This window comes from Marmota marmota, unplaced genomic scaffold (assembly GCF_001458135.2).
Source record: "Marmota marmota marmota unplaced genomic scaffold, marMar, whole genome shotgun sequence".
Classification (NCBI taxonomy): Eukaryota; Metazoa; Chordata; class Mammalia; order Rodentia; family Sciuridae; genus Marmota; species Marmota marmota.
Window position 1 is genome coordinate 14,227,960 of NW_025999960.1, and position 27,661 is coordinate 14,255,620.

General features: G+C 42.5%; 1 protein-coding gene and 1 long non-coding RNA gene across 2 annotated transcripts; one reads left to right on the forward strand and one right to left on the reverse strand.

The window, feature by feature from the left end:
* Nucleotides 1–286: 286 nt before the first annotated feature.
* On the reverse strand, nucleotides 287–12,140 carry LOC125616656. Its single transcript, XR_007347392.1, has 2 exons — nucleotides 4,595–12,140; nucleotides 287–761 (listed from the first exon to the last, which is right to left on the reverse strand). It is a non-coding gene; the product is annotated as an uncharacterized LOC125616656 (long non-coding RNA).
* On the forward strand, nucleotides 579–25,710 carry Pfkm (phosphofructokinase, muscle). The gene is made up of 23 exons (XM_015493276.1): nucleotides 579–746; nucleotides 4,187–4,279; nucleotides 11,108–11,181; nucleotides 12,066–12,143; nucleotides 13,650–13,839; nucleotides 14,108–14,273; nucleotides 14,937–14,981; nucleotides 15,416–15,524; nucleotides 15,640–15,735; nucleotides 15,973–16,065; nucleotides 16,659–16,784; nucleotides 18,195–18,259; nucleotides 18,747–18,810; nucleotides 19,580–19,729; nucleotides 20,183–20,253; nucleotides 20,597–20,684; nucleotides 20,769–20,921; nucleotides 21,378–21,542; nucleotides 23,048–23,109; nucleotides 23,341–23,452; nucleotides 24,644–24,743; nucleotides 24,824–24,929; nucleotides 25,178–25,710. Exons 2-23 carry the CDS (start codon nucleotides 4,195–4,197, stop codon nucleotides 25,320–25,322), a joined length of 2,343 nt encoding a protein of 780 aa, XP_015348762.1. The 5' UTR covers nucleotides 579–746; nucleotides 4,187–4,194; the 3' UTR covers nucleotides 25,323–25,710.
* Nucleotides 25,711–27,661: the final 1,951 nt, after the last annotated feature.

The following is a 27,661-nucleotide window of genomic DNA, read 5'->3' on the forward strand; positions in this document are numbered from 1 at the left end:
TGAAAGGGGCTATCACAGCAGCGTTCTTGTCTTGGCACTTCCTTCTGAGTTAGCTAGCTGAAATTTTCATATTTTCTATGAGAAAGATAATGCAAATATTGAGGAAGTTTTAAGGTTTGTAGAAAATACCAGTAGTCAGTGTTTCTCAAAGGTAGGGACTCTATTCCATTTATCTTTTCATTTTTCAGCACTCAAGACAAAACTTCAAGGCTCACAGACTCCAAATAAATGTTTGCTGAAAGAGTGATAGAGGTAGGATAGGGCCAGAGGGGAGGTTTTATTATAAGTTGCTGAAGATGTTTGAATGCAGAGTCTCAGGCAGTGTGGGTAGGAAAAAGTTAACTCTGCTGAAAACAAGAGAAGCAACTAAATACTTTCTGATTCTCATTAGGCACAGGAGCCGATGGCTCCCAAGATTTATATGAGGTCCCCAGGATATCTTTTGGGAGTGAAGAAACTAAGCCGCTGCCATTTCTGAGCACAGTTCTTAAAGGGAGGAGGAAGAGGAGGAGAAAGGAGAGCAAGGGGAGGCGGAGCCTCCTTGTCAGCATCTGTTAGTGGAGGTTGGGAACTCTCCCCTCTTTCCCCCGCCCTGCTGCCTCCACCTGGCTCCTCCCCGTGTTCGCCAAGTTCCCCTCCCCCTTTCCCCAAGGACAATCTGCAAGAAAGCAGCGACGGAGGAAAGCTAAGACTAAAAGGCAAGAGGGAGGCCTTGGGTGAAGAGCAAAGGAAAAAGCCGAGTTGAGGTGAGAGTGAACGTGCTGGGAGGAGGCGGTGGGGAGAACTGAAGGGAGCAAAGGGGCAAGAAGAAGGGATAGGCATCAGATGCCGGAGCCGAGAGGGGGATGGGTAGCGGGTAGTGGTGAAGAATTCCAGCCTCTTGGTTAATCTCAGCTCGGTTCCCTGGGAATGGGGATGGCTTGGTCAGGCGAGGAGTGTCCGACTGCGTTGCCCTTGGCTGCCTGATCCCTTCCCTGGCATTCATCCAACTCAAATCGGGGTACCTATGATGCTGCCTCTCTGTATTCCTGCCCCTCACAGTGCTTATATACACACATGCCATGTGTGTGTGCGTGTATTTTGTATATATACACACACACACATGCATAATATCTGTGACTGTCTCTACATGGGTGTCACTTTGGATCTATAAAGGATGCTTATGTATGAGTATGCATGTATTTTTGTGTCCTGTGCCTCTCTTAATTGTCTCAGAGATTCAGGAGAAAATGTGAGCTATTTACAGGTCAGAGCTCCTCATCTTCTAGTTAGGGTGAATTCTCTCCCTTACTGTCACCTCCTTGTGTGGAAGATCCTTGTATGGGTTTCTTTTACCTGTGATGAGCCTTCTGTCCCTGTGATGTGCTCTAAGAATGAATTAGAAGAAAACATTCCGTAAGAGAGATGAGCACATTCAGATGTCTTCTATTCCTTTCTATATTTGGGGGTTTCTATTTGCTGCAGCCACTCAATCTTTTTTAAGATCAGCAGAAATTTTGATGTTAACATTCTAGCTAAATAAGATAGTGCCTATATTCATGTATGTTTATGTACCTTTCACCATTTGTACTATATGATTTCATATAGTTGTGTGTGAGTGTGTTTTTAGGAGTAGAGAGAATATGGAGGTGTACCTGTATCCAGGGTTACTTGTAATTTTTCATATGGTTGTATTTCTTGTAGTGCATCAGCTCATTAATGCTTTCAACATGTATTTCTTGAGCTCCTTTTGTTTGCACAGATTTCACTAGACTTTGGTAGGTTGTGGGAGGGTTTTAAAAAATGTATGTGATCCCTGTTCTGGAGAAATTTTCAGACTAGTTAGGGAAAGAGACTTTAGCTGTCATCTAGTCCAGTGGTCAGCAAGCTTTTTCTGTTAAAGCTATATAGTATTTTAGGTTTTATAGGCTAGTGGGTCTCTGCTGCAATATCTACACTGTGGTTACAGCAAAGAAACAGCTATAGATAATATGTGAATGAATGAGGATAGTATGGACACTGAATTTATTATTTCTTTTTTCCATACAGGGTCTCTATATGTCACCTAGGTTGGCCTTGACCTCTTGGGTTCAAGGGATTCTCCTGTCTCAGCCTCCCTAGCAGCTAGGACTATAGGTGTGCACCACTGCACACAGCAACACTGAAATTTGAATTTCTTATATTTTTCACTTGTCGTGAAATACTTTTTGCAACCATTTAAAACCGTAAAAAACCATTCATAGCTTGTTGCCATTCAAAAACAAGAGAATGGCTATATTTAGCTGCAGGCTGCAGTTTGCTGTCCCTTGATCTAGTCCAATCATTTTTTAGTGCAGAAGAAGCAATTAAAATGCCACTAAAGTGGTGTATTTAAGTGCAAAACAGTAATCCAGTTCTGGACAGTATACAGTATGTGATCTAGAGGAGTACAAAGAGAAGCCTTCCTGGATCTTTGGTAATCAGTAAGGTTTAGCAGGTTAGTAAGAGTGCAACTAAGACTGGTCTTAAGTGATGGAGTGGAATATGGATCTGTGGAAAGGACCAGGGTATACTGGACAAGGACAAGAGTGGGGACAAGTAATGCAACATTACTCAAGTTTGGACTTGACTTGTCAGTGCTGATTATGTAGCATGTTTATTAATTTGTGTCTCATAATACTATGTGTGTTTATGTCTATCTTCATATGTGGTCACTGCATGTATTTTATTGACATCTGTGGTCTGTGACCTATGTCTCTAAAAACAACTACCCTGATTTCCCCAGGCACAGGACAGAAACATGAGTTGCCCTTATTGCTAGCTCTTCTTCCTATACTTGAATCCCCTCTCTACTGAAGCCTTAGGGGCCTGTGACCTTCTGATGAAAGTTTGTGTCTCTGATAAAATGAAGAAGGAAACACAGGCAGAGGGAGACCAGCTGTTGTAGTAAGCAATTCAGGCAGAAAGAGGCAGTGAGAATAGAAAAGAGGGAATGGGTATGAAGATAATAAGAAGGGAGAATAAGATTTGGTGTCTGTTTTGATTCTGAGAGGCAAAGAGGAGATGTTTTTTGTTTGTTTGTTTGTTTGATTCCAGGGATTGAACCCAGGGACATTTAACCACTGAGCCACATTCCTAGCCCTTTTTAATTTTAATTTTGAAGCAAGGTCTTGCTAAGTGGCTTGGGGCCTTGCCAAGTTGCTGAGGCTGGCTTTGAACTTACAGTCCTTCTGCCTCAACCTCCTGAGCTCCTGGGATTATAGGCATGTGCCACAGCATCCAGCAGAAGATATGTTTTTAAAATAACAGCTTTTAGCCTGAATAACTAAAAGTGATGATTCTATTGTCATCTTACAGATAGAAAAGTATATCTTATGTGTTCCTTTGAAAGATACAATTCCTAAAAATAAAACTATGAAGGCATCTCCATGACACATGTACATATCTGTGTGTATGTGGCAGTGATTTTTGTGTTAGCTTTCCCATTTGATAGTGTGCAGGTAGAGGGTCAAAACCTGAAGATGAAAGTGAAAGATCAAGAGATGCTCAGGAGGCTGAGCCTGAGAAGGATGGGAAGAACCATACAAAGTCCCTAAGTATTCCTGAGACTGACACCATTAATTTGTAGAAATTCTAATGTGACTTGAATAACCTCAAAGTCTGCTGTCAATTCCATATCATCCAGGCCTGCTCCAGTCAGTCAGTTCCATAACATTCAACCCTAACCTTAAGTATAAGTCAATTTACCCTTGCTTTTCTGTTTCTACATTGCTGATTCTCAGTCTGCAACCCAAACTTCATCTGATTCCTACTCTTTGCTATAATTCTTCTTTTGATAAAGCGAGAAATCATATTTAGGAATCCTTTTCTCAAGGCCAACTCAGCTTTTTCCCCTCCTTTCTCATTTCTGTTCAGTTTACTGACCTTTTCCCTGGCCTTATCTTATTCTCCAAATAGGTTCCAAATGGGGTGGGAGGGAAAAAGGAGGGATTAGCCAGGACTTCTGCAGTCTTGGGCTTGATTACTGTGACATTTCAGCTTGTCACTCTCTCTGTAAGGGTGTGGCTCTCCTCTGGAAGAAGTCCAAAGCTCCCAGGCTGCACGGCACAGCGTTAGTGTAGTGGGAGAGCCTGACTTGGTAGCTCTAGGCAATCTAATAGAGACACTTCTTGAGTGACCAGCACCTTGATTCAACTGTGTTTTAACTGACCATTATCTTAAATTCTAGAGTGGATCATGACCCATGAAGAGCACCATGCTGCCAAAACCCTGGGGATTGGCAAAGCCATTGCCGTGTTAACCTCTGGTGGAGATGCCCAAGGTAAGGAAGAGGGGGCAAAATATGGCCCCTTGGAATTTCTTGATCCCCTTAACTTGTAGAATAGAACTGTGAGTTCATGGAATTCTGGGTTTTCCTAAAAATTTGTCATATCTAAGTCCCCAAGTATATTTGGATTTTATTTGCTGTACTTTTATTTATTCAAATATTCAAAAAATTTCTTTCAAAGTTTCTCTGAAGATTTAGGGACATTTTGATCTTCTGGTACCTAAAATTGGTGTTTTCTCAAGCAACATTGGAAAGAGACTTAAGAAATAAAATTGTTGGGAAGGCAAAAAGTAGATTCATTTCAAGAACTTGGGAAAGAGTGGGAAAGGGAGGAGACCCAGAGTTGGTATTTCCTGGGCCCCAGATAGACCCTAAGGTATTAACTCTGGTGTCTGGAGAGTTCCTGCACTAACCAGAGCCAGTCAGCACTGCTTTCCCTGGCTTTTCCTCCATTTGCATACATTTAGTCCTTAATCAAATAGGAACAGCAGCAGTTAATAAGTACCAATCCACTGGGGGGATGGAGGGGTAGTAAACAGCCAGAGTGAATCTTTCTCTGGGTTGAGTCTAAGCAACCTAGGTATTATAAAAATCAGATATTTATCAGAGGTGGTGTGATTTTTTAAAAAATCCTTTCCAGTTTGATTTTCTTATATATTCTAGTTTATGATACATAGAAGAGGGGCAGAATCTCTTTGAAAGGGTTACAGGACATGGAGACAGTGATGGAATAAAGAAAGAGATTTCAGCCAGTCTATCCTCCTTGATGCCACTGAACCTAAGCTTTCCTGGTGTGTTAAGTGCCCACTTTGTATACAGTCTATTGTGAAGAAGTGGGTTTCCTTTGAGAACTATAGTTTAATGAGAAAAGATGTTATATATTATTGCAATTCTTATGTAAAGGCACATAAGAAAGAACAAATGAGTGTGCCTTAGCCAAATGGAATCCACTTATATGAGGAAATGATTGGACCCTGGCTGGATTAATCAGGGGAAACTTCATGGAAAAGATAGTTTCAAGAAACTGATTCCTTCATTCAAATACAATGTTTAGAAGAGTGGCTGCCACATCAAAAATGTTCTGTTAATAGAAATGAATTTTTGAGCATCTACTATGCATCAAGCAGGATGATAGGCACTAAGGATGCATCAATGAAAAAGACAATCTTTGCTCTTAAGATATTTCTTATTAGTAAATTAGTAAAGCTAGACTTTGAATATATTTTAAGCTAATGTTTATTTAGTTATATGTTGTGAAGCAGAGAATTATCAAACAAACAAACTGAGCGGGGAGGGCAGTGGCCTGAGTTTAGAAAGTGACCAGATTAGAAATGCAGTGGAGCTGAAGAGACTGCTGGCCTGGTTTCTGTCACTTCTCTCTTCTCCGCTGGCAGAACCCCATGCCAGTACTGAGATCTTCAATATAAACTCTTGAATGCTGATGCTGGACCTATGGTAGCTAGGTCCAGGTTTGTTAGGTAGTCAGATCAGGACAAGAGAGCCTGCTAAAAAATTTATGAGACACACACAGTATGAAATGATGAAGGAAAAGAGCTCTTTGGAGAGGGAAAGAGAGACAAAATGGAAGAAACAAAATGGAAGAAGAAACAAAATAGAAGCCTAGAATTTACCTTGAATCTAAGCACAGACTCAGCCTCTGATCCCAAGCAGTGAAAAATCTCTTATGACTTGCCTGCTATAAGGGAGGAGTCATCTTTCAGTGAAGCAGGGGCTGTAAATAAGCTAATTTCTAGAGGGCTTAGCTGAGCTGAAGTTTGTAAGATTCTGTAATAGATAATACAGTGTAGGAAATATCTCATCTGTGAATCCACATAACATCACAGGAACATGTCCACAGGGACTGAGAGATGTTGAAAATGAAATTCTAGGATGGCAAGGAGGCAAGGTAGAAAACAGCTAGAGGTCCCCACTGAAGGCACAGCTCCACTGTAGAAGTGGCCTGTACAGAGATAAATTTGATGGGCATTAGTTATCCCAGGGAAAAAGCACAGAAATGTGTTTTTTTCCCCTAGAGACTCTGTGCCACCTGGGAAAGTGAGATTGATTCTATAAAATCCATAGAGGCCACAACTCTGAGCTCAGCAAACTAGAAGTAGAGAAATAATCAGACATCCTAAGCTCAAAAAGCAAGATTTCTAGGATGCTGGGCTGATTAAATGCCAAATCCTAATTCTTTCCAACTCAGGAAAGAGAAAGGTTCCAGCCTCCCTAAACCGGGCCACTTTTAGCCTAATGAAATCAGCATATCCTCAGGTACATTGGCACATGCCTGTAATCCCAGCCTGAGGCAGGAGGATTACAAGTTCCAGGTCAGCCCAGACAATTTGGTGAGACTCTATTTGAAAAAAAGAGAGAGAGAGAAAGAAAAAAAAAAAGTGGAGGCAGGGGTGGTGGTAGAGCTGAGGATCTAGCTCAGTGTCCTTGGATTCAATCCCTTGTACCAGTCGTAGTCTCACATCAGCATATCCTGCCCCTGGAAAGGACCCCAGTCATCTGCTGTAGCCCTCTGTCTCCAGATAGGCAGTCATTCCAAATGCATGATTATCCTACTTTTAAAGGTTCACAGGAACAGGGATTCCATTACCTCTCTGGATTGCTATTCTAGAGTTATAATTTTTAGTCACATATTTACTAGAAAGTGCAATTCACATCTAACAAACATTTATTCCTAGTAATTTAGAAAATTTTATTCAGAGTGCAGGTAGAAAGAAACTTCTTTAACATCAACTTTCAAAAAAGTTATGATGAAATCCTTTACTGGTTTTTCTTTATCTAGTTGCATAAAGACCCATCACCCATAGCTCTTCTCCCCCAAACTTCTTCCCAATAGGCTGTAATTGGAGACTCCAAACTACGTGCTTATAATGTTCTCCAGAGCCTTTCCTGGCTGTACCCAGAATACCTTCTGTTTGGTGCCTGTAATCTTATCCTTCATCTTACTTCTAATAAGTCAGGCAGCTGCTCATAGAGAGTTATTTAGGGCAACATGGAACAGCCAAGGAGAGTTTGGCTAGGATGACTTGGGGCCAGACTAGGCCAGTAAGGTTGGATAGAAGAGACCAAAGAATTGCTGAGTTCCTTGATATAAACTATCTATACACCCCAGTCTGATTTTTAAGGATACAGAGGTTTGAGGCAGATACAGGAGTGAAAAGTGAGTCTTAAAACTATTTCTAAGAAAACTCTCATTCAATATAGAGGCAGGAAGGATGACATCTGGAGGTTGTAAGTTTGAGGTAAAAAGAAGGTAGAGGAGGGAGAGAAGAGAAAGAATCCTCCTTACTGTGGGATTTTTCTTATGCCCAACAGATTTCGATATTTTTGCCCATTATCTATTGTTTGCTTTACACTGAAAACCTTTAAGTCATTTGTTTCTCTTTAGCCACCCCCCTCCCCACCCTTCTACTCATCTTGGGAGCAGAAAACTATATTCCATCCTATACATTTCAGATTAACATTTATTCCCTATTTCCTAAAATTACAGATTCACATTCCAGAACTCCAGGTATCCAATGGAGAATCTCATAGGCCTTGTGATGGGTTCTAAAGCAAACAGTAGTTTCATATGTGTTCTAATCTTAATGAACTGACTTTATTCATCTCTCCTAAAGTATCAGTGGCTTTGTGTTGACTCTTTGTTCCTTTCACACACACAGGGTTTTTCTAAAGCTTTTCAGAAGCCCTCTCCTCCCTCCACAGACTTTTTTGTTTTTCATTCAAACTAAGTATATGAACTCAGATGTCTAAATTTCATAGGGCTTTGCCTTAGTGATGTCATAAGTATGCTGTGACATCCGGGCTCACCAGTGCCTCTTGTTGATAAGCCCAACCATCCAGTCCATATCTGAGATCAATTATCAGAAGCATTTGTCATTGTTCTCACTTCTTAAAACTGCTCCCACTTGACTTTCAAGACATTGCTAAGCCCTGGTTCTCCTTTTGTCCTTGTTTTCTTTATGGAATCCCATATGGTTGATTTTCCTCAGGGTTCAATTCCTTGCCCTTTTCCTTCTGATTCTGTATATTCTCTTGAGACCATCTCTTCAAAGTCCATGGGGATGTCCCATAAGAACATCAAACTTGCATATTCCAATATGAATGCATCATCCCCACTCCTACTTTCCCCAAACAAACCCTGGCTCAGCACAGCTAATGGTACCACAGCTTGACCCTTTGCCTAAGTCAATGTGGGGAAGTTCCTCCTTGGTCTCCAACACCTTGAAGTTTAATCACGTTGCTGATTAGATAGAGTCCTTCCTGTTGTTTTTGTTTCCTAGTTGGCTTCCGTCCCAGTATCTGTTTTGTCCAAACTCTGTTCTAGTGCAGTTCTTCCTCATGTCTTCTGTAGGATGCCAGAGAGCCTCTAATCCTAGTGACACCTCTCTCAAGCTGCCTGTCACACTGCTGCCAGAGTTATCTTTCTGATAATCTAGATCTCATCATGTCCCTCTGCTCTCAAAATTCTTCAGAAATTCATTGTCTGCAACTTTTTTTGTGTGTGGGAGAGGAGGGGCCACAGACTTCACTTTAAGAATTAAATGAAAACTATGAACCTTCTCCTAAAAGAAATGTCCATGCTTACAAAACTTTTCATCCAGTTTTGTGGGGTTCACAGATTCCCTGAAACTCCTCATTCAGGGATCCTCAAGCCCTGGCCTACAGAATAAAAAGCCATACTTCTCCATGTGTTATTTGGGGTCTATCCACCTGTGTAGCTTTAATTCTTGCTTCATATCTTACATTTTACTCTTTAATTACTGAATTACCTCAGGTTATTTCTTGACTCTGACCTTTGTTTATGCCTAGAACACTTTTCCTCAAACTGTCTACCTGAGAAAAAGATTTAAAGGGAAATTGTCCCATACATCTCTGGACAAATGTTATATTTTCTGACTTCCTCCTGGCAGGTGTAGATGCTCTTTGTTCTTGTTCCCACTGCACTTTGTATATATCTCTTTTTTTCAGGATTAGTATGCCATATTATAATTCTTCACATGTTGAGGACCATCATCAGATCCTTTATTTTTGTTTTCCCAGAGGCTGTATTGCTCATTGCCGTATCCCCAGTGCCTAGCATGGTGCCAATTCAGTTAATATTTGTTCATTGAGCAAATGCATCCTCAATTTGATTTGGAGCTAATAGCCATGTAATAATATGTCAGCCTGAAGAGAGAAAGAGAGAGAGAGAAGAAAAAAATAATCTTGTCCTTTTTATTCTGTCCTAGATAGCTTGGGTTATTCAATAGTTTGTAATGACTTTGGATTATTCAATAGTTTGTAATACAGTCTAGAGCTGCAGATTTTTCCAATTGCTGCTTCCCTGGTGCTTTTTTAAAAAAAATTAATTTGTTATATATGACAACAGAATGCATTATAATTCATATTACATATAAAGCCCAATTTTTCATATCTCTGGTTGTACACCCTGTTGCTTAATAGTATATTTCTTCAGACAGGGTTTGAGGACCATTTGGATAGATTTTAGATTGAAAAAAAAATGTACTAGGATATCTGAGAGAGGGCAGCTAAAATGGTTCATGCAAAGTTGATCCATCATATCTCTAAGATACTTTAGCATCTTCTGGAACCCCTCCTCATATGGCAAGGTAGGACAGGGATGTCTCCCATTTCTTACCAATAAAACTGTGTTCAGCACGGTCCAGTATTCAATAGCATTGTTCCAGATATGGAACACACATATGGGACACCCACTGCATGTTGTGTATTGGTACGGGTTGACTACTCTACAGTGCTTCTAGAAAAAAGTTTTTATCATTGAGCAGCTCTAGGAAAGGGATGCTCCTCATCTGTGAAAAGGGAAAAAACTCTCCTCTCCATTATAAGTGGAAACAGAGAGTGTAAATTGCAGAATATTTTTAAGTTCCCCACACACATCTTAATGTACAGGGCCACAGAAGAAGGTCAGCAAGTCTCTGTTGACTAATTGAGTGAATGCCAGAAGAAGGCCATGAGAGAATGAGTTCCCCACTGATTCTGTACATTTGGTCACAAACATCTTCCGGCAGTGTGTGAGCCAGAGGATCACAACTGTGTGCACATATTGAAACGTAGACCAACTCAGATGACACTAAACAGCTCTGTTTATGTGTGTGTGTGTGCGTGTGTGTGTGTATCTAGATTGAAAGAATCCACCATCCAATAATAGACATACTCCTGAACAGATTTGATGCATCAAGTCGTGAACCACAGAAAGTCATGTCTTTCCCTGAAAAGCCTACTACAGCTGGATGGATGTCTCAATTCAGTTCAGAGAGCAAGGAGAAGCCTAGTCTAACTATTGAAATTAGTAGGGCATGGCATTGTAGTCAAGAAGATACTATTTAGGACTTGGACTCAAATGTGAACTTTATATAGTATTAGTTCTATGACCTTGAACTGTTAGAGCTTCAGTTTCCAAATCTGTAAAATGGGGACAACTCCAGGGTTGTGGATAGGATTAAACGAGATAATATTTGACCATTTCTTAGTAGTGTCTAACCTATAATATGCATTCAAGAAAGTGCTTGCTTATTGCTGTTTTTATCCCTCAGATTGCCCTGGCATAGAAAAGTCTTGGGAAAGACAGGATTTTTAGGGGGAAAGGCAATAGAATATCTGGAGCTTCATCCACATTAAATGCAATAATTGAAGGCAAGGAGACCAAAAGACTTGGATGAGTAATGTACCTTAGCTTTAGAGAAAAAGGCTTACTCTATTCTTTAGCCAATTGTAGTGTCTTTGGATTCCAGGGCTGCTTGTCTTAGGAGTAACCTCTCTCTGACTTGTCTTCCCTCCTTGCAGGAATGAATGCTGCTGTCAGGGCTGTGGTTCGAGTTGGTATCTTTACTGGTGCCCGTGTCTTCTTTGTCCATGAGGTTGGTTTTCTACTTTGTATCCTGTTTTTCTTTCTCCGTTCCCTACTTTGTACTCTTATTTTTATTTCTCTGTTCCTTGCTTAATCTGCCTCCCACTGCCTTCCCACTTTATTTTTCTTTACCTCCCAGTTACATTGCTATTTTTCTTTTCCTTGGCTCTCTACCTTCATGAGTCACTCCTTCCCACTCTTGGCTCAAATAATGATGCAGGGACCCAGACTTCTGCAAACTGGGTCCTCATGTTGCCTATTCAATTTAAAGGAAGAAGGATGTCTTCCCAAACACTAAGAAAAACCGAAATGGGTAGTATTTATGGGAAATTTAGTGTCTCCAGGGGCAAAGCCCCAGAAGGGAGGTTTTACTATGTTTCTGAATTTGCTTGATTTTCTGACGTTCTCGCTCCTCCTTCATCCCCTTCTCTCAGTTCCCTCTTGTGCTTCATCCACCCTTCTTTCCTATAAAGTCTATCTCCCCTTCTTCTCTCAAACTGTATAGTCTTGTAATAAGTCATATTTCTTCCTTCCCTACTGCCACTATCCCCTTTTTCTTTTCCTCTACTGTTATTCAAACAATCCATTATCTAATTCCCCTTGGGAAGCAGATTAGAAGAAATAGGTTGAGCCCAAAATAAAATAAACTAAGATTCAATATTAGGAAGGACATTCTGATGTTTTAAAATGGGAGAAACTAGAACAGATTATTGAAAAAAATGTACGACTCCTTCCTTGGTCTGTGTTAAATATGATAGCATCTTATACATCAAGGATCACTAATGGGGTGAGATGACTTGATTCCCATAGATCTCTTCCCAAGAGTCTTGTCTTGGTCCTAAAAATTTAGGGGGAAGTCACATAGAGACTGAATGGCTGTAATGTGCTCCACAGGGTTACCAAGGCCTGGTGGATGGTGGAGATCACATCAGGGAGGCCACCTGGGAAAGTGTTTCCATGATGCTTCAGCTGGTATGTTCTAAAGAACTCCTGTCCTTATTTGTCTTTTTCTAGTCTCCCAAATTTCCTGACATGTGGTTTGATGTGAAGGGATTCAGTGACAAGAGAGGGCTTACATTTGCCCTTTACTCCTTGCATTTGAAAACATCACTCTGGTTTCGTGGGGTAGAAAGGGGTGGGAGAATGATCACAGGACAGTTTGCTCTTTAAGGAAAGGTCACAAGCAAGACTTGGAACTGGCACATAAACAAGTTCTACTGTGGGGTCACGGGGAAGGTCTGGCCCTGAAAATAACCTTACTAGAGGACTGGAGCCAGAAGCAGAGCTGAAATCTGCCAGTCCTCATGAGATGAAGAGGTAACCTGAAACCAGGTTTAAGAGGGCAAGAGCCTCTTGGAGCCTTAAAAATAAATAAATAAATAAAAATAAAAATAAAAAGTCTAGAAACATACCATGTTTTTATATCCATAGCCCTTTATGCTATTTACTTCTAGTCATTTTAGACTTCTTTTAATCTGTCATCCACTGTGGGCTAGCCCAGTAGAAATATAACCATTTACTAAAAAATTGACAAATTACATTTGTATTCCTATTCTTCACCTAAATCCCATAAAAACCCACAGGAAGAAATTTAATGTTCAGTGCCTGGTGAAGGCTCTGTATAGGCAATAGTGCCTGTCATATGGTGGCCTGAGAATGAGCCAGAATTCTCCACCCATTACACCAAAGTCATGGATGCCTGGGAGCATATATATGATTCATGAAAATGCTAAGTCTACTTACCTATCTTGGTGAATCTGTAAGTGTCTGGTAACTTATGACTTTCTGTACCCAGACCTATTTTTTTTTGTGAATACCTGAGTATTATGGCTCCTGGCACTAGCACCATAGATCCCAATTTGCTAAGAGGAATGACATTTCTAATGTCAGTTAGAAATCAGTGTGATAGAGAGGAAAAAAAAATACTGGAATGGATTCCTAATAATAATTTGGACACGATCCAATAATGTCAGGTCATTGTTGAAAGTTTCCAAAGCCAGCTGAGCATGGTAGTACACACTTGTAATCCCAGTGGCTCAGGAGACTGAGAGAGGAGGATCGTGTATTCAAAGCCAGCCTCAGCAATTTAGCAGCCCAAAGCAACTCATCAAGACCCTGCCTCAAAATAAAATATTAAAAAGGGCTGGGATGTAGCTCAGTGGTCTAGAAGTCACCAGATGTATGCATTCCCTTATTCTCTATGAAGATAGATACTTTGATGATAAAGTCTTCAGTAAAATGGGTTAATCTTAGCAGTCTTCTAAGGTGTGTGGCAGAATATAGGAATAGTCCCTTTATGTCTCAGCATCATTTCCCTATTCTTTGGAAGGGACAGATGACTTAGTGATATTAGGGAACTTCCTAGGGAGTCACATAGTTGTGTCAGCACAACACAGCGTTGGAGTGCAGAAAATCTTAGTATTTTGAGTCTAAACTTGGCTGTCATCTGGGGAGCTGACTTCTACCTTTCTCCTCAAGGGAGGCACAGTGATTGGAAGTGCCCGGTGCAAGGATTTTCGGGACCGAGAAGGACGACTCCGAGCTGCCCTCAACCTGGTGAAGCGTGGGATCACCAATCTGTGTGTCATTGGGGGTGATGGCAGCCTCACTGGCGCTGACACTTTCCGTTCCGAGTGGAGTGATTTATTGAGTGACCTCCAGAAAGCTGGTGAGAATTATTTATATCAGCATTACTGTTTGTGTGAGTGAGTGTGTGTGTGTGTGTGTGCGTGCGGCATGCATGTACATGTAAGGGGAAGTACCCTTAACCCCCATTGGAGTAAAAGTTAACCAGACACAAATAGGCAATCTTTGCTTTCTTCTCTTTTGCCATTGCTTATAATTCCCAGTGGCCATAGTTTTTTCTCTCCAGTGTTCTACTCTGTGGGCATGCCAAGTATTTTAGCCAGGGGTTCCTGGTTTGCTTCCTACTGTAGGTAAGATCACACCTGAAGAGGCTACAAAGTCCAGCTACCTGAATATCGTGGGCCTGGTTGGCTCAATTGACAATGACTTCTGTGGTACTGATATGACCATTGGCACTGATTCTGCCCTGCACCGAATTGTAGAGATTGTAGATGCCATCACTACTACTGCTCAGAGGTAAAGGAGTATGGTGGTTGGGACAGACAAGGGTTAGAGGCTAGTAAAAATGAAAGTGTTTGGGTTATGGCCAGTTTTCTGGGGGCTAGAACACTGTTTTAACAAAGAATTACCCCTTAGAACACTGGAGTTACATTGCTTCCTAAATGCTCCAAGATTTGCCTTTTGCCACTCTTCAGTCTATTATCCAAACATAGCTCTGAGGTCTTGATCATACCTGTGGCTGTCTCCTAAATGTCTGCTGCCCAGGCTGAAACAAATCCAGGGGCCCCAAAACCTGAGCTAACCTCAAGATTGTAGATGCCATAGGCACCACTGCTTGGAGATAAGCCGATGGAAGTGAGGGTAAGGCAGGATAGAAGGATGTGTTTGGAACTAAAGAATACAGTTTGCCTCAGGGTAATCCTGCAGGACTCCAGTTTAGTCTAGTACCTCCTTCCTTCCTTCCTTCCTCCCTCTTTCTCTCTCTCTTTTCTGACCCATCTCTTTTTGGAATAGAAAGACATGGGAGGATACCTTGTAGCTAAAATGTTTTCCCTAGGTCTTCCTGGTCTCTGCAGCATAAATGCATTTCCCAGAGGTTAATTAACCTAGATGTGGGTGGCAACTTGATCATGGCTATAGGGAAACATGGGCTCTATAAATCCTGTGTCTGTCTTTCAGCCACCAGAGGACATTTGTGTTAGAAGTGATGGGTCGCCACTGTGGGTAAGATCCTCATCCTGAACTACTTATTCCAAGAACCCAGAAATGTACCTTTCCTCTTCCCAGAGAGTCCAGTGAGGTCTGTCAGTAGTAGCATATCTGGAGGTTACAAGCTCCTTGGGAACCCTGGCCCTGCCTTTGCTCTGGCTCCCTTACTTACCTAGATATGCATGTGTGCACAGGCTCAGGTACACACTCAGTGGGAAAGGATGGACGATCTCTGAATAGGAAGCCACTGGGGCATCAAGCATGAATAGAAGGTGCTCTTCAGGGACAGCTTCTCATTGATAGGCCCTGTGCTCTTACCTCATCCCAAGAATGGAATGCAGGATCCCCAGACCTTTCACCAGCTATGGGGATTAGGAGACCTTGTTGGGTAAGGGGAGGTTATTTGTGGAGTATAGTTCCTAGTGCCATGCTTCTGGCTCTCATCTCAGATATCTGGCCCTTGTCACCTCTCTCTCCTGTGGGGCTGACTGGGTTTTTATTCCTGAATGTCCACCTGATGATGACTGGGAGGAACACCTTTGTCGCCGGCTTTCCGAGGTACTGGCACTTTATTTTTCTCTTAAAAAAAATCCTTCACCCTATTCCACGGATGGTCCATTTGCCATCCATCAGTTTCATTCCATTGACCACTTCTCCTTCTGTTCTTGACTAGACAAGGACCCGTGGTTCTCGTCTCAACATCATCATTGTGGCTGAGGGTGCAATTGACAAGAATGGGAAACCAATCACCTCAGAAGACATCAAGAATGTTCGTACAAGTGAAACTAGAGGGGCTCAGCACCATAGCCACCCCAACCCATTCCCTTAATGGTTTCCGAGTCTGCTGACACTGCATGTCCCCTTGGTTCTTCTGTATATCTCTCTCCAGGTCCCTGTCCCTATTTTCCTCGCACTAGGAACCATTACAAGACAAAAGAAAAGGTCTTGCACTTTTTTACCTTGGTCCCTGCACCTTTTCTCCCCTTGACTTTGTGTGTCCTTTCAGCTGGTGGTGAAGCGTCTGGGATATGACACTCGTGTGACTGTTTTGGGGCATGTACAGCGGGGTGGAACACCATCAGCCTTTGACCGGATCCTGGTAAGTCATAGGGCCTTGTGGTCCTCATGGGTTAGAGCCCTGCTCTCCTATTCCTATAGGGCTTACACCATTGCTCATGTTGCCCTCTACCAGCCTCTAGCTTACAGTGGCCCTTGACACATTCCCATATGCTGAGATTTCTCATCTGTTAATATTATAACAGCCTATAGCTCCCCTATAAGTTGAGGACCAATATCTTAGAGCTCTAGGCATCCTTGAAATATTGAGATCTAACTTCAGACAGTCAGTTTGAACCCTCTATTTTAATTTGAAGAAATGCAGTTAATTTCCTTGTTATATCAATTAAGAAGGGAATCAATTTTAAGCCCCAGTAATTCTGTCAATTACTGTAGTGGAACTGTTTCTCTGGAACCAAATAGAATCCCTGGGGTCCTGATGGCAAGAGGAAAAAGTCATCAAACTTTAGATTAAATCTGGGTGGGGAAGAAAAGCCCAGTAAGTTCTTGGCTGCAGTTCTTAAATGTGGAACTCAACCCTGTGATTTGGAAAGTACCCATATATTCTGACTATCTACACTAATCCAATATGAAGAGGCCTGAACCAGACTGTCTTTGCTGCTTGGGGTCCTGCAGGGAAGCAGGATGGGTGTGGAAGCAGTGATGGCACTCTTGGAGGGGACTCCAGATACCCCGGCCTGTGTGGTGAGCCTCTCTGGTAACCAGGCTGTGCGCCTGCCCCTAATGGAGTGTGTCCAGGTGGTAAGTACTGATCCTAACACCCTTCTCACCCTTCATTTTTTTTGTACTGAGGCTGGCTTTGAACATGCGATCCTCTTATCTCAGCTTCCTGAGCCATTGGGATTACAGGCATTTGCCACTGTGCCTGGCCCAACCCCTTCTTCTTCTTCTTTTTTTTTAAATATCTTTTAGTTGTCAATGGACTTTATGTTTATTTATATGCGGTGCTGAGAATCAAACCCACTGCCTCACACATGCTAAGCAAGAGCTGTACCACTGAGCCAGAACCCCAGCCCCCAACCCCTTTTTAATAGTCCCAAGTCCCTGCCTGGGAGCTCAGAGGGTATGAGACCAACTTCTAAGGCCACTGGTACAAGAGTCAATGGAAAGGCAGGATGGTATAGTAAGAGATTCATGGGGGAAAGAACACAGTGAGCTGTAACCCCTCTAGATGTAGGAGCCGTAATATCTCTAAGTCTCAGTTTTCCCACCTGTAAAACATTCCTAAGGAAGATGGGAGACTCTACATCCTTCCTAGTAATAAGCCCCAATATCTCCTAATATCTGACCTTAAACCCTCTTATGTTTTTATTGGAAGAGAAATACAATATCCCTCCTAGAGTCATTAAAAACAGAGTAGCATTATTAAGTTCTGTTGGGTAACTTTGTCTTTACATGATAGCTACCTTGAATTTGTTTCTGTAAACCAACATGGGTTTAGATCCTCCTGGGGTACAGGTACTCACCTTGAGGTTTATTCTAAGGACTGGAGAAAAGAAATCTAAAGGATCTGATGCAGTACCTGGAAAATGTTGAATGCTCAGGAGATGGCAGCTTTTATTGTAGGGAAATCATCCTTTGATACCAGAGTAACCATTGTGGCTGGGAATGAAGGTGTCACACCTGATTATCGGGGCTGGTCTAAATGCTCCCTGTTTGCTAGCTTGCTTCTCTCAGACTCAGGAGTCCCCATGACCTAAAGCTTTACTTCAGGATATGCATCTCCAAAACCTCAAAAGTTAAAGCTCTGACTCACAGAGCAGAAAGCAGTGGTGTTGAAACACATGGCAGGTTTCACTCTTTCTTATTTCTGGGGATCTTCTTCGTTTACTCAGTAGTTTAGAGGCTGGGGAGGTGGGTGTAGAGTGGAGGAAGATGCTATTAGTCTGTGAATACTCTTCCACTGTCTCCATAATTCTAATAAATAAAACATTGGTGTGGCCCTTTTCTTTTGCTGTTCATTATTCAGAAAATTAAGGAGAAATAAAGATTATTTTTCTGTGAGAGTTTGAAGGACCATAGAAAATGTGGGGTGCACGGTAAGCAGGATTCAGTCCCATGCCCAGAAATAGGCAGGATGAGTACAAATGGAAATCCAACTGTGCAGATTGCTGCCCTGGAGTTGTAATTATTGCTGTATTCCTCCCTCAGACCAAAGATGTGACCAAGGCCATGGATGAGAAGAGATTTGATGAAGCCATGAAGCTGAGAGGCCGGTGAGGAAATGACTAGAAGTTTCCTAACTACAGAAATTAGATACCAGAATGAACCCAAAACTCTACATAGGCCTAAGAACAAAATTTGAGCTTCTGCTGCTTCTTTTTATTATCTCTGCAACAGTTTCTTTCACAAGAAAATTAGCTGTGAGGTGACTAAGAGGCTCATTTCATCCTAGAGATGCTTTCCCCATGATTGACCTTTTAACTCTGTGTGGGTCCTGGCTAGACCTTAAGTTTCCCTAGGCAAGGGACAGTCTCCTGTGGTGGTGAGCACAACACCTGGGAGAAGAGTGTGCAGGGAGTGTTTGGTGAATGAGTGGGCCCTTTGCAGCCCCTGCACAGTCCCTGCTCTGCCCTGGTTGTGTCCCTAGAGGTTTGTCCTATGGAACTTCACTCTGGGACCAAAACTTCAGGGCTGAATTTCCATGGCTCTGGCCATAAGGAATGGCCTAAAGACAGCCCTGTCCCTTTGTACTTTTTATAGGAGCTTCATGAACAACTGGGAGGTATACAAGCTTCTAGCTCATGTCAGACCCCCGGTCTCTAAGGTACTGATGACTTGCCCTTTTCCTTGACCCTCTCCCTCCTTCAGTCTCTCTTTATGAGGTGCTACCCTTAATCCATGCAACCTGAGTCTTGCCATTTTCCTTGCCCCACTCTAATCTTCCACGCTGGGTACCTGACCCCACTATGATGATTTTCTGTTAGCCATTACTACTTACTGGCTCTGTGATCTTAGTATATCTTAGATGTCTGTAACCCAAGAACTATACCAAATTCAGGGCTATTTTGTAGTATGCAAAGAATAAGAAAGAGGGCTTATGTATTTTACCCTCTGGAAATAATCACATAAATCTAAGCCACGTTTCCATTGGAATAGTGGTTCTCAATACTTAACTGTATATCAGAATTATCTGGGTTGCTCATTAAAAATGCAGATTCCTAGGCCCTTCCCCCGGATGGGGTTCATATCTAAGGCAGGAGCAGTAATGTGCAGGGTTAATAAGCTCCAGTTGGATGGTGATACAGATAGTCCAAGGATCACACTTTGGGAAACACTGCTCAGAAGAATCCTTATTTGTTACATAATGATGATATCTGGGATCAGGAAAAACATCTTTATTTATTTGTTTATGGTAAAGAACTTTGCTTCTGTAGTATGAAGTAGCAGTCTATACTAGCATTCCCTGGGAGAGGGATGTGTATTATCATAAGCACACACCCTGATCTCAGGACAATAAAGGATTAAGGCTCTGCTTCTCTTAATAACCTCCTCCTCACTGTGGGGCTTTCTGTCCCCTGCTTCCTCCTGTACAGAGCGGTTCGCATACAGTGGCTGTGATGAATGTGGGGGCTCCAGCTGCTGGCATGAATGCTGCTGTTCGCTCCACTGTGAGGATTGCCCTTATCCAGGGCAACCGTGTGCTGGTTGTACATGATGGCTTTGAGGGCCTGGCCAAGGGTCAGGTATGGGGACTCAACGGAAGGAGGGCACATTTTGGGGGACAAGGGACAGTCACAGGGAAGATCAGTGTAGCAAGGGTGACAGGTTCATGTGTGCCTCTCTGTTCCATACTACTTCCCTCTCCTTTTCTTGGGTTCAATCAGAAGTAAATATTTAATTTTAGGGCAGTGGTAACAGGCAGGAACAAATGGGATGAGCCTTTGCAAATATCATCTTGTTTAATTCTCTATCCCAAAGCTCAGCATGGTACCTGGCATAAGAAGGTACTTGTTATCTAGATGAGCAAAAAGGTGGAAGAAGTTCCATGCATTGCAGGGAAAGCCAATGTCTGGTGTTCCTCTTACAATGAAGGAAGACTCAATGGGAGGGATCAGAGCTCAATAAGTGGCATCAGACCTACACATTCCTCATGGTATTCTAGCTGCAATGCAAAAACATGTTACTTTTTCCTGCAGATTGAGGAAGCTGGCTGGAGCTATGTTGGGGGCTGGACTGGCCAAGGTGGTTCCAAACTTGGGACTAAAAGGTAAGGGGCATTGTAGAGCACCTCTTCCCAGTCACCTCTTTAAGATATCCCTTGAACATGTGCATCAGTTCATTAGGTCAGGGCCTGCTTCCACCACCTGTGGTCCAGGTCATTTCCTTTAATCCAGGTCATTTCCCTTAAAGCTCACAGTGGCTTCAGTGAAGGCAGACAGGGCCATCCCCACCTCATGTAGCAGCTCAGACAATTTAGAGCCCAGTGTGTGTCCTTAGATCCGGATAAGAGGGTGGGGAAAGAAGGGATACAAATCAAGAGATTATAAATAAAGCACCATTGTAACTCTGACTTTCTCTCCTTTGATCTTGCCTGTTACTGATCAAACTAGGACTCTACCCAAGAAGAACTTTGAACAGATCAGTGCCAACATAACTAAGTTTAACATTCAGGGTCTTGTCATCATTGGGGGCTTTGAGGTGAGTGCTCCCCACCATTCTTTCCCTCTCCCTCCCACTTCCCCTCTCTTTTCATTCCTGCCCTTTCTGCTATCTTCTTCTCAGGCATACACAGGGGGCCTGGAGCTGATGGAGGGCAGGAAGCAATTTGATGAACTCTGCATCCCATTTGTGGTCATTCCTGCTACTGTCTCCAACAATGTCCCTGGCTCAGACTTCAGCATTGGGGCTGACACAGCACTAAATACCATTTGTACGGTGAGAGTCCATCACTACTTCCCTTTTGGCTAGGGTTATAATCTCCAGAATGAATGTAGTCCTGGAAAAGGAGCTATTTTTTGGTACTAAACAAGTGGCAATGTTTGAAAAATGCTTCTTCAAACCCAGGCATTCATATGGATTTTAATGGCATCCATTTTCCTCACTGAGAAATGCATCAAATATTACCAATTTTTTTTTTCATTTTCTCAGGTCACACAGCTTAATTACCCTAATCTCAGCAATGTGAAGGATGATAGAGCTTCCTTCCCAGGAGACAAGTTGTGCAGTGTAGTTGACTAATGTGTGCCCTCCCTGAATGCAAGTCTGATGGGGTCCAGAGGCCCTGCCAGCCTGGGCGGATATTGTTCTGGAGTTAAGATAATAGCAAGGGCCAAAGAAATGACAAGAATCAGGTTCCTGACCCTGTCTTTCTATGACTTTCTATCTTTGCAGACATGTGATCGCATCAAGCAGTCAGCAGCAGGCACCAAACGTCGGGTGTTTATCATTGAGACTATGGGTGGCTACTGTGGCTACCTGGCCACCATGGCAGGACTGGCAGCTGGGGCTGATGCTGCCTACATCTTTGAGGAGCCCTTTACCATTCGAGACCTGCAGGTAGATGGCCATCCAGAGCCTGCTAGGTATCTCTCTCCTGCCCAAATCTGTCCCCCAACAGTCCCCACAGTGATTGGAGCAATGGGATTTCAAGATGAGGATGGAGTTGATTGGTCTGTGGAGCCCTATGAAGAATATAAGGAGTGGGGTGCCATGGCACATACCTATAGTCCCAGTGAGTTGGGAGCCTGAGGCAGGAAGATCACAAAATTGAGGCCAGCTTGGGCACTTAGTGAGGCCATAAGCAGTTTACTGAGACCCTGTCTCAAAATAAGATAAAAAAGGGCTGGGGAGGTAGTTTAGCGGGAAAGTACCTCTGGGTTCAGTCCCCAGTACAAAAAAATAAAAGGAGGAAAAAGACTAGAAGGATCTCTGTACAGCCATTCTCCAGTGCAGCCTCATACACTTGACCTTAGCTTGTGTTTCTGGAGTGCACATTTTGAGACAGGTGGCATGTAGATAAGCCCTTTATGTGTGCTTTTTGCATTTTATCATTGTAACAAACTTGTAAAGAAGGTATTTTCTCTATATTACAGATGAGAAAGGTTTAGAAGGGTTAAAACCCTTTTCTAAACTCCTATGTGAGCAGGTAGTTTAACTGCTTAAGAAAGTCAGTGACCTTTCTCTTACATCATGCCACCCTCCAGATTTCTCTCATTACCAATTCACTTTTTTGTGGGGGGATACTGGGAATCGAACTCAGGGGCACTCGACTACTAAGCCACATCCCCAGTCTTATTTTATATTTTATTTAGAGATAGGGTTTCACTTTAGAGACAGTGCCTCGCTTTTGCTGAAGCTGGCTTTAAATTCATGATCCTCCTGTCTCAGCCTCCCATGCCTCTGGGATTACAGGCGTGTGCCACCACACCTGGCACCAATCCATTTTTTGAGGGAGATATTATTTCACCTCTAGGGTAGGGCTCTGATTTGTATTTCACAGAAGGGCCATATGATCTTATTTTCCCAGATTCCAATTTACTGGAGGAGAAGAGAGCCACAGAGTGGAGGTTTAGCAGCAAGCTGAGGGAACTCCCTAATCCAGGATCCCAGCCAACCCCAGCCAGGAATGAGGGAAAGGACTCTGCCTCCTTCATGCCCAACTCAAAGCTCAAGTGAAGGAGCATATTCTGTCCAGATGAGTCACCACTTTACTACAAGCAACCCATGTAAAGACCAATACTATGAGCAGAATCTGTCCTCTAAGGGAAAAGGAACCCAAAACCCTGGACAGGGAGACCAGTAAGGGTGAGGGCTGAAAACTGACAGTTTTTAATGTGCCTACTCCCAAGTTCTGTCTCATTTCAGGTCTTTGTGGAAATTTTAGTCTACACAAAACTTCCTTAAGGACGTAGGCACAGTTCAGGCCCAGGATTATAAATAACTTTCTTCCATGTCTCTCTCCCTTCTTGGTAGAGGCCTGGTGTAGAAGAAAAGAGATTCATGTGGCTTGCCCAACCTTATCCACTCTCAGCTAGGCTTAGGATTTACTATTTTATTTTCAGGCAAATGTTGAACATCTGGTGCAAAAGATGAAAACAACTGTGAAAAGAGGCTTGGTGCTCAGGTACCTCATTTACAATCTGTTCTTAAGTGAAGGAAGAATTAGTCAGGCTTAGGCCCTAACCCACAGAATGGATCCATGGTTAGGATACCCTGAGGAATTCATAGATACAAAAGGTGGGATTCGTCTATCCCCTGGGAGGGGGTAGAAAAGGGAAGAACCATAGCCTATAAAGTCAGAAAGTAGGGATGGAAAGATAAGAGGAGTCATAAGCTTTTGATGTCCACCTGGCAGGAATGAGAAGTGCAATGAGAACTATACCACTGACTTCATCTTCAACCTGTACTCTGAGGAGGGGAAGGGCATCTTCGATAGCAGGAAGAATGTGCTTGGCCACATGCAGCAGGTAGGGAAGATACCCCAGCCATGCCCTTTGCCAGAAAGCCGTCACCCCCAACACCTACAGAGGCTTCTACTGACCTCTAATCTGTTGGAGGCCCAGTGCCACCACAGAGCATGGGCCTGCCAATCTCTTACAGCCACAGAATCAAAACATCTTTATCAAGAAATGACCTTAGAGATGATGTGGTCCATCATCTTCATTTAGGATAGCATTCCTTAACCTTTGCATCATTGCCATTTGGAATAATTCTTTGTCATGGGTGGCTGTTTATACATTGTAGGATGGTTGGGCAGCATTCCTGGACTCTACCCAGGAGATGCCAGTAGCACTTTCCCCTTACCCTCAATTTTAACAAAAATGCCTCCAAATGCTGCTGAATGTCCCCTAAGGGGCAAAATCATCTCTAGTTGAGAGTGAATAATTGAGATGAAGAAAATGAGATCCAAAGAGAAGTAATTTTTTCAGGGCCATTCATAGAGCTAGAATGAACCTAGTTAGTGTTTTTCCCACATTACCATCCTGCCTCTCATGAGCAACCTGTTGAATGAGTATTGGCATTTGATGGTATTGGGCTCCATTTCTACTAAGTGGGGTTTCAGGGAAACAACTTCCTTTCTACTAGTGACACTCACAGGTGGTGCAGTGTTCTGAGACTCTCTTCTATCCCAAATGCCCTCAGCTGATGCCTGTTAAGCCTTGAACCTTTTTCTACCCAAAAATGAATTATGTGTCTCACTTTGAATGAACTTACCAGCCCCTGAAGGATGGGGTGTTATTAGATAAATATGAAACCATTTTCTGTTCTTCCTTCCCCTTTTCACTTTTCCACATACTTTCTCTTAGTTCAAAGAAAATCTATATGGTGTTTTATATTATTCTGAAGTTCTACCAAGGGCAGCTAGATTGGGCCTCGAAGAACACTTCTGACCACCGGTGATGGTGACTGACAAAAGCTGCTAAAGATGGGTGGGGAAATAGGACTAAAAAAGAAAGTTGTGGGATTAATCCTCTTCTTTAGTTACTGTTGATAAATAGGTGATTCACTTTGAAACTCCACACTATTTCAAGGTATCCTTTCACAGACTTATGAATTCCTATAAACTCAGGGCCCATTCTTTCCTTTTTATCTGTGTATCTAGTTATGTCTGCCACTCCATTAGAGTCCTTCCCTCTAATTTTTAATTCTTTTTCCAGGGTGGGAGTCCAACTCCCTTTGACAGGAATTTTGCCACTAAGATGGGAGCTAAGGCTATGAACTGGATGTCTGGGAAAATCAAAGAGAGTTACCGTAATGGTAGGTGGGATAGAGGTTAAGCCCCCTCTGTAGAGGTTGGTTCCCCAGTATAAAAGCTGACTGACCATCCCTTATTACAGGGCGGATCTTTGCCAACACTCCAGACTCTGGCTGTGTTCTAGGGATGCGCAAGAGGGCCCTGGTCTTTCAACCAGTGACTGAACTGAAGGACCAGACAGATTTTGAGTGAGTACATCTACTTTCTAGAGTGGTTCTCTCCCTGGGAATTTCAAGTTCTACTCTCCCCAATCTGTTCACTGTCTGCATTGCTTTTCTTTTAAAAATAATACTTGTAGCCTTACCCACTTTAGATCTGATGTCCATGTCCTAAATGCAGTCTCTGCTCACTTTAAGCATATGCCTATATAAGCCCTTAGTAGAAGTTGATTGGGGTGCTAAAGAACTGTATCATCATTTACCTCATTCTTCTGTAGGCACCGAATACCCAAGGAACAGTGGTGGCTGAAGCTGAGGCCCATCCTCAAAATCCTAGCCAAGTATGAGATTGACTTGGACACCTCAGACCACGCCCACTTGGAGCACATCTCTCGGAAGCGGTCTGGAGAAGCTACAGTCTAGATTTCTTTGGAGTAAGGGGAACAGATTTTTCTGATCATGGTCAGCTCTCCTCTTACTAGATCTAAGTCCATGTTTTCTCCTTATTTCAGCTCTTTTTTCATTAGGTTTCCTTTTATTCTGTACCTGTAACCATGATCAGCTCTGGCCAGGAGTTGGGAAGGGGGCAGTGAGTAGAATCTAGGTAGACTTGATCATTACTTCTACCCCAGCTTCATCTGTCACACAGGCCAGGTTCCTCTAGTGCTACTGCTAGCTTTCAGCCACTCAGAATTTTCCTAAAAATAAGCTCTATTTATTTCTTTGTGATAACAAAGAGCCTTAGTTCCTTTACTACTTGTACTACAGTGGCAACTATAACTACACTAATAAATGCCAACTGGTCACTGTGCTTTTGGTTCTCCTGTTATCATCTTCACAAGTGGAATGTCATCAGCCTCATCCACCAGACCTACCCATATGAATTATCATGTACACTTTTTTCTTCCTTTTGGATTATTTTCCTGCAGCATTTCTTGGTTCTGTACACAAAGTCCCAGAACACAGGACACTGACTCTCATTCCGCACTAGTCTTTCCTGCATCTCCTGTAGCCAAGAGGACACCTTCATCTCTCATATGTACAAAATTGTTTTTCACTTCTCACCATATACCCATGATCCAGGACTGCATTTTTCCAGCTATCCCACAATCTCTGCTCCTCTAACCAAGCATTCTTCCTTCTCAACTTTTCTTTTATACTCCTTCCTGGATGAAAGCCAGGCTCCATTTGACAGAATCTTCATGGAAAAGACATGTACATTTTGAAATCCTGGAAAACAGAGACACCAGTCCTGGACCTGTTTGGGAGTTGGTTGGAATACTTCTTTAGAAAGATGTTAGTTCTTACTCAGTTGCAGTTTTTCTGTTCTTTTTTTTAAAGAGAGAGTGAGAGAGAGAGAGAATTTTTTTTAATATTCATTGTTTTAGTTATTGGCGGACACAACATCTTTGTTTGTATGTGGCGCTGAGGATCGAACCCGGGCCGCACGCATGCCAGGCGAGCGCGCTACTGCTTGAGCCACATCCCCAGCCCAGTTTTTCTATTCTATAATAGCTGCTTCTTCCTCATTACTCAAGTGTCCACATAATGCAGTTGGTCCTGAAGATTGGACTATAGGCAGTACTGCCATTGACAGGAGAGTGCCCTGTCTTAATGCCAGATTAAGATTAGCTTCCAATAACCAGATTATAGCTCTCAGAACAGGTGTGAACCTTCCTTCCAACCCATGTGGTTTACTCACTCGCCTGATGAAGCAGGGAAGATGCTCACTGTGTTATAGGGAATTCTCTTTAATATATCACTTTTGCTGGCTGTCTAAACTGCCATACTCTTTAAAACAGTTCCAAATAGTGACTGAGAAGTCTTGTTTTCAGAGTCAGAAATTAAAGCAGCCAAATACTCTCTCCAGTTCTTGAAGGGGAAGAGAAATTAACAGTAAACATTAATCTCTGGTAGGTATTTTACATGCTATCACTGAATCCTAAAAATAGCTTTTTATAGGGAGTGGTGGCAAGGATACTATCTAAAGGTGATTAAGTAATGTCTCCCAGGTCTTACAGTCCAGCAAAAGTGGTACTCAAACTCAATTTTTTCAAAGCCCATCCCCATTCTCAATGCCTCTTCTTCCTTACCGTGCTACCTCAAATTCAGGAAACAATCAGCGCTATGAAAGTGAAGTAAAAGTTCCAGCATTCATCAGAACATTTTAAATGCTAACTGCCATTAATTTATAGCTTCTTTTTCTCGTCTTTAATCCTAGAATTGCTTTTTTGAGAAAAATTACAGAGGGTAGCGGTGTTCAGGTAGAAAGGTAATTAAAGAAGAAAAATGTCACTTTGTAAAGAGGAGAAAAAATAGGATCATAATATGATCTGAAAAAACCGAAAAGGTAGTAAAAACCACTTAAAAACAAAAACCAAAACCTATTAAATACATGCCACTTCCCCAAAAGCTAAAAAGATGTATGAAGTTGTCTTTGAGCTGAAACAGAAGTTATTAGCCACCAACTACATAGTGATTATAAAGTAATAAAACAGGTGACGTCTTTTATCACATGGACAAAGTATATTCCCTTTCCAGAATATCAACAGTGTTTATGATGTGAAATAAATAGCATCTAGCTCCGCACAGTGGTGCATGCCTATAACCCCAGAGACTTGGGAGACAGAGGCAGGAGGATTGTAAGTTCAAGGATAGCCTCAGCAACTTAGTGAGGGCCTAAGCAATGTAGGGAGACCCTGTCTCAAAATAAAATATAAAAAGGGCTGGGGATGTGGCTTAATGGTTAAGTGCCCCTGGGT